The sequence below is a fragment of the Pelobates fuscus genome, chromosome 1, assembly GCF_036172605.1.
Source record: "Pelobates fuscus isolate aPelFus1 chromosome 1, aPelFus1.pri, whole genome shotgun sequence".
In the NCBI taxonomy this organism is placed as follows: Eukaryota; Metazoa; Chordata; class Amphibia; order Anura; family Pelobatidae; genus Pelobates; species Pelobates fuscus.
In genome coordinates, this window is record NC_086317.1 from 241,463,726 (window position 1) to 241,470,179 (window position 6,454).

Consider the following 6,454-nt stretch of genomic DNA (forward strand, 5'->3'; position numbering starts at 1 on the left):
AGTATTTCCACTTGGGGATGAAAGAAAATGGCACACACATATGCAGCACCACTAAAATGGCTTCCATTTAAGTAAATTCACTTCATTACAATGCCTTGCAGCTGTGTATATATATATATATATTTTAATTTATGAAAATTGTGACGGGCCTAATTACAGAATCCTATCGACAGAAAATACTAAAACCGCTATTCCTCCCAAGTGTCCTGTATCTGATGGAGGTGGTGCTGGAGGGAAACTCACAGGATAAAGCTATCTGAAAACACATACCCTTTGCTAAGCTCTCGCTTTCGTCTTTCTTTTTTGTAAATCTGTATTGATTTATGAGCATTTTTGACATAATATGAAAGTAAAGTAAGACAAGGTCTGGGCATGTAAAGAAAATAAAATGAGTAGAGTACAAGCAGGTGAAAACCAGGATTCCGTGAACAGAATATACACAACCGATAATACACTTATTAACAAGGTAACAAGATCCATCCTTACGGGGATCAAATGTTAGCAGGGTATCCAAGACTAACGTGTGCAATCGTTGTATACAAAACTACACCTGTATTTACATTCGGGAGTTTGCGTTCGGTGTAACCGGGAGGAGTACACCTGGTGGTATACCTGCCATTATGCATACGTGTAGGTGTAAGAATTTGCTTGAAAGGCGCCCCAACAAATTGTCTGAATCATAGATAAAGGGTTCAGTATACAGCAGTGTAGTGGTCGGCATGCAAGCGAATAACTCTAATAATAGTGGATGTAGCATCATGCGGAGGCAACGATGTTCCCGACACCAGGCCTAAATCTGGGCCTGAAAGGGCACCCAACCCGAGCCTAGCACCCGGAATAACGAGTTTCTCGTGAACCCTCACTTTCAGCAGAGCTCGTGCGTTGTCCAGGTATCCCTCAACCTTAATTGAGGCGCTCGGTTCCTCTCCCCTGTGCGTTGTGATAGATATGTTGAGATGGCATGTAATGTGGGTGCTCAGGTTTTCAGGGTTAATCAGTAAGCGTATGTTCTTGTCATACCTGCTACTCCCCAGGTGTATCGTGTCGTGTATACGTCTCATAGTTGAGTCTCCAGCAGTTCGAGACTAATCCAACCGGCCCCGGATTCGGGCCTCAGCAAGTAGACAAGAGGGGTGGGGGGGGGGAGAGGGAGGGAAAGCAAGGGGAAGGGGTACTGCTGGCACTGCTGTGGGCGGCTATTCCATCCATGTGCTCGCAAGGACCTTGTGTTCACATGGCTCAGAAGGGCCATAACGGCAGCAGGGGGACTCCCTGGGATGCCAGGTAAGTCTCCCCACCGCGATCGCTGGTGTGAGATCACCGGCGAACGGGTAAGTACATAAGACGGTAGGGGCCTGTTATGCCACCCGCCTGCGTTTAGAGCTGGGTCCTCAAGGATGGCATAGGACGCCCACCATCCTTAAGGGGTTAAGGACCAAGGCAATTTGTGTGTACATCTGCAATTTTTATCTTTCTCATTCATTGCTTTCTATTTCTTGTTTATTGCACCAACGCACATTATAAATATAAATATATATATATATATAATTTTTTTTTTATAAATTCTTTATTTTAGTTGTGCATGACTTATACATGTTCATTTGCTATGCCACAACAGCAGGTGCGAATTCGATTAATAAACATAGGAAAACATTTGTTGGCAATTGAGGATCTTGCACATTTTTTTAAAGTATATGTATCACGAGTGTATATCTTAGCATTGATGATGCAAGGCAGACATGTCAAACGTGTTAACTACAGGCTAATAGTCTATCCTTGAGAGGAGCATACTGAGTGGTATTGCTTTCTGATCTGTATGACAACATGAGTGAGCTAGAAGTCAAGAGTAAACAGTAGTGGTCACAGGCAACATGATCTCCATGATCATTAGGGGGTTCATGTCTTAAGTGGCAGACAGTAAGCCTGCTTCAAGAGAGAGTATGCTAGAGGTGGTGCTACTGCTTTAATACTATAGCTTTCACATCAACATAACCCTCCTGCCAATATATAAAGTCATCGGGTCTACCTGGAGTCTATTTAGCCCGGCAGTACCTATACCACTCGTGTTGAACCTATAGTCAGGATGATAAAGCAATAGTGGTAAACATAACCAGTAACAGTTGGTATGATGCTACACAGGAAACTATGCATTGAACACATGCTAGGGTTATCGGCAACATACATTAACAACTGCATGCTCTCGTTTAGGGTAGCAGAGCTGGAAAACCCAAATTAAAAGTAAACATGGTGGGCGGCAGATCAAAAGCCTTGTGTCCCCCATGTCAGCCTATGCCTTCCGGGGTTACTGTCCAGACCTGTGAGCCGCACGGGAACTCAGCCGTCGCCGATCCTGGTCCTGAGAGTCCTGATGTTAGGCTTCCCGGTTTGTGTCCACGGAGACCTGCTATATAGCGACTGGATCTGATCGTGTGCGTCGGTCTGGTCCTGCGCGGGTATGGCTGTGTGCTCTTCCTGGCTGTGGTGCCTGACATTGTTTTGGGCTTAGGTGTTGGGGGCTTCAACTTGCTTGGTGCCGCTTTCAGACGTGGACTCCTTGCGGGTTTGTGCATCAATGGTGTGTCGCGCTGTCTTTTGCGCCATTTTCTGGCTTGCGTTTTTCGGCTTGTCGTGCCTCTGGACCGAGTGCGAGCAGGCTGCGCCTTCCGTAATTGCTCGATCGGGGTTTGTGCTGCGGCCTGTCGTTCTTCTAACTTGTGCCAGAAGGCCTCAAATAGGGTGTCTATTCTCTTCAGGCAGTCTGCCTCTCGCATCGCGGTGATTGTCCCTGTGCCGGTTGCCGCCATTTTGGGGTCGGTTAGACTCGTCTCGGAGTGCTGCCACCTCGCCCGAGGGTACCCTCCTGGGACCGGGATGACCCCCACTGGTCCATAGGGGAGGGGAACGAGGGTTCTTGTTTGTCTCCCCTGCGCCAGCCGTGCTGATGGGCCTTGGTTCACATTGCCGGGTTTCTTGCAGTTTGTGCCACATGTTTGCCGGCATGTAGTCCCGGTCCTCAGCTCCTGGTTGGTGGCCCATTTTGTGGGTTTGTGTTCTGTTTCAGGCTTTTAATCAGGAATATTTGCCACCAGGAGCCGGAGCAGCTCTACCCTGCGTCCACTCGGCTCTGCGGTCAGGCTCTGCTCCCCTATATACACTTTTTTAAAGGACAAAAGTGGCTATAATTTGATGTGACCCATTTCAATCTATCAAACCAGGGGGCTGCACTCACCTGAACATGCATAAATGGGGTGCTGTCAATGCTGACAGATTTTATTAGGTGTTTTTATTTTTTTTATTTTTTTTTTTTAAACCCCTAATCTAAGCAAATGGGGGTTTAGTTACATTATATGAACATAAGTAAGTAAGTGGGTTAATCTCATAAGAGCAGACATTAGGCTGTTGGAGTAGGACCTGCCAAAGATAGGGTACATTGACGTTGTGGCAGGCTTATGCAATGTATGGTCATATAATGTAACTAAACCCCCATTGTTTTTGCCTAGATTAGGTGTTTTAATAAAAAAAAAAAAAAACGAATAAAATCTGTCCGCATTGAAATTGCTGTTTAGTGGATAAGTGAGTGCGCTGGATCTTGTGTAATATATACATTGCTAAACACAAAAACAAACACCAGTCAAGCCATAAGACTTTTTTCCCCACAGAAATCTCACTTTACCACTGTTCTCACTACTGCAAGGGATTCTGGGTAGGCGTATGCAAATAAGCTCAACAAAGATCCACATTTTTACCTCTTTTCCAATTTATGCTTGGATTCCTTTGAGTAGGTACCTGATGTATACCACAGCTTTGAAACACAACTCAGGAAGAGGAGCAAAGCCAGTGAACCACTTATTTATATTTATTTATATATATATATATATATATATATATTTTACGTGAAACAGTAGGTAGCGCCTATAGTGACTGTCTGGTAGGCATTCTTGGTACTGCAATGTTAATATTGCTTTTTCTGTAAAATGTTTCCTTCAATGTTTTGCATTGCAGGACTAAGGAGGGGATAGGGACAGTGCACCCAGGCAACTTTAATTAGATTAAATGGTTTGGGTGCCTATAGTGTCCCTTTAATAGCCATCACATACAAGGCTGGACTGGGAATAAAAAGCAGGCTTGGAAAATAATTCTATACTAGTCCAATAGTATGTGTCGCGCCAGCATAGTGTGCAGATATAGAGGTGGGAAACTTAACTTAAAAATGAAATCGTACTCCCACATGAAAGAGAGCACTTATAGAGCTACAAAATTAACAAAAGCGGATTTATTTAAAGATGATGCACATTTGCATACAATGTCTCAGTCAAACTACCTTAACATATTACGAAAATAAATAAATATGTATGGGCACGTTGAATTAAGACATAAGTGAACAAACAACCAACCCAGTTCTTGTTGTGCAATATAAAACTCATCCTAAACATTGCAGAGGGGATTGGCGAGTGTATGATACATTCTAAGTCGAACTATAGAAATGTAAAGAACTAGCAGTCTCTTGCTTTCTGGCAAATGAAGTTAACCTATGAATTAACGGTAAGCCATTATCAAAGATCTTGCGTTAACAAGTTCATTTTTTGTCTTGTTTAATTGCAGCTTGAAGATGAGGATTGGGAGAACTGGGAGTAATAGAGAGCTGCAGCCTCTGCTTTCCCACAGGACACTGCATTAGAACCTGGATTCTTGCAAAACTCTTCCTACGGCCTGTACAATAAATTCCTCGCATCATCACAACAAGTTTCCATGGTTTCATACAGCCAGGGAGGTTATGGGAACAGTTCTCGTGCTGCACTGGCATTGTATGGGTTAATATAGTGAAATGTAACAGTTTTCAGGTTTCTTAACCCATTACTTGCCAGAACTTTGCAATTTGATATGTTTAATGGGGCTTTATTAAGTTAGTTTTAGGATAGTGAAATGGAAAGCCGCTAATCACATTGATTTTTAGGTTTGCGTGTGATAAATCCTTGTGTACTCTCTGCCCCCAGTGCAGCAGGAATTGCCAGGAGGTGATGGTAATGATATACCACCTGCCTCCTTTGTGTTCTAAATGGTGGGAGTACATGACATCTCCCCTTGCAGCTTACTATGTCTTTCTCAGAGTTGCAAAGACACATGACTCAATAAATGTTTGTTTCCATGTTGCTGTAACTGAAGCGATTCTGTCAGTAGACCATTGAATAATCATCTGATTCTTAGTGTCCAAAGAGCCACCAACAAGGAACTTTGTGTACAACATTGGATACATGTCTTGGAACAATGATCAGTTGGCAATATTGTTTCTATTGTTTCCAGCTTTTTCATTATTCCTAGGAGAAGCCTTGACATTCGGTAGAATAAGATCTATGCAGCATGCTCCCTTACCTGAGGGGTGTGAATGCAATTTTCTCTCTTGCCTTAAACTATGGACACTGTGGTCTTAATTTTTTTTCTTTTCAAATCAGGGTTGTCAAATTCAGGTCATCCAAATGTTAGTCTACAGCTCTCAATTGGTTTTGAAATTCTTAGAAGGCAGATAACTACGAGAGTTGTAGTTGAGCAACATCTGGGGGAAATGAGTTGGAGAAGCCTGGTTTACAGAAATTGCATACATGACAAAGGAGAAATCATGTAAGCAATAATGTATGAATAGCATCCACCTTATCCTCTCTCTTCCCCAGCCAATTCCTGACCTTTATCTTCCTCCTCCTCCCCCTCTGGAGTTGCATGCATACACAGTGATGGTGTAAAGAAAACATGAATGTGGATCAAATCACCAGTGATGTGGTCATGCCTGAACACAAGCAAAAAAAAAAAATTGAACACAGTGTCCCATGGACTGTGGGCAAGTCTGGAACACTTGCAGCACTTTGCTTTGCAAAGGGGATTTTTAGTATGACAATGTGTTACATACAGTTTGTTCCCTAATGAACTCCTTGTATTTTTAGCCTGTCCGTTGTTTGTGCAATATATATTATCTATTTTAAGTTATATGGCAGTGGTGGAGGAGGATTGCTGCTTTCATACAGGAAAAATATATCACTCATGGCAATTCTAACAGCTTTTCTTTTGTAATTTAAATCTTTCTCTAGACCCAAGAACATGCACTTAACTGATAATAAACATGGTGTAGTACGTGGGTGTCTTGATTTGGGTCACTAATCTCAATTACCATGATATTTAATGCCTAGAAGTCCATCAACAAAGTTTATTTCCTTTACAGCAAATAAAATACATTTTCAAAACTATCTACTTTCTCTGCAGTTTTGTGCATGTATTTAAAAGTAATGTGGTTTATCTTGAAAATATATTATTTTGTGTTGAGTACATTTTAAAAATTAGCTCTTTTTTTTTTTTTGTCACTGAGCAGTTAAATAAGTTATATTTCAGGAGGGATATTCCCATTTGGTTTGCATTATATAGATAATATATTAATATCCTTATAATGTGATTACCATCCAGTAGAAAA

General features: G+C 42.1%; 1 protein-coding gene across 3 annotated transcripts in view; it reads left to right on the forward strand.

The window, feature by feature from the left end:
- Window positions 1-6,454, forward strand: part of BSDC1 (BSD domain containing 1) — a 427,812-nt gene that overhangs the window by 18,101 nt on the left and 403,257 nt on the right. For 2 of the 3 annotated variants that reach the window (XM_063456035.1, XM_063456021.1), the window contains exon 11: window positions 4,603-6,231. In XM_063456035.1, coding sequence (XP_063312105.1) covers window positions 4,603-4,635 — 33 coding nt within the window. In that variant the 3' untranslated portion in view covers window positions 4,636-6,231. Of the gene's footprint in view, window positions 1-4,602; window positions 6,232-6,454 lie in introns of those variants that run through there. The other variant, XR_010090909.1, reaches the window with a different exon arrangement.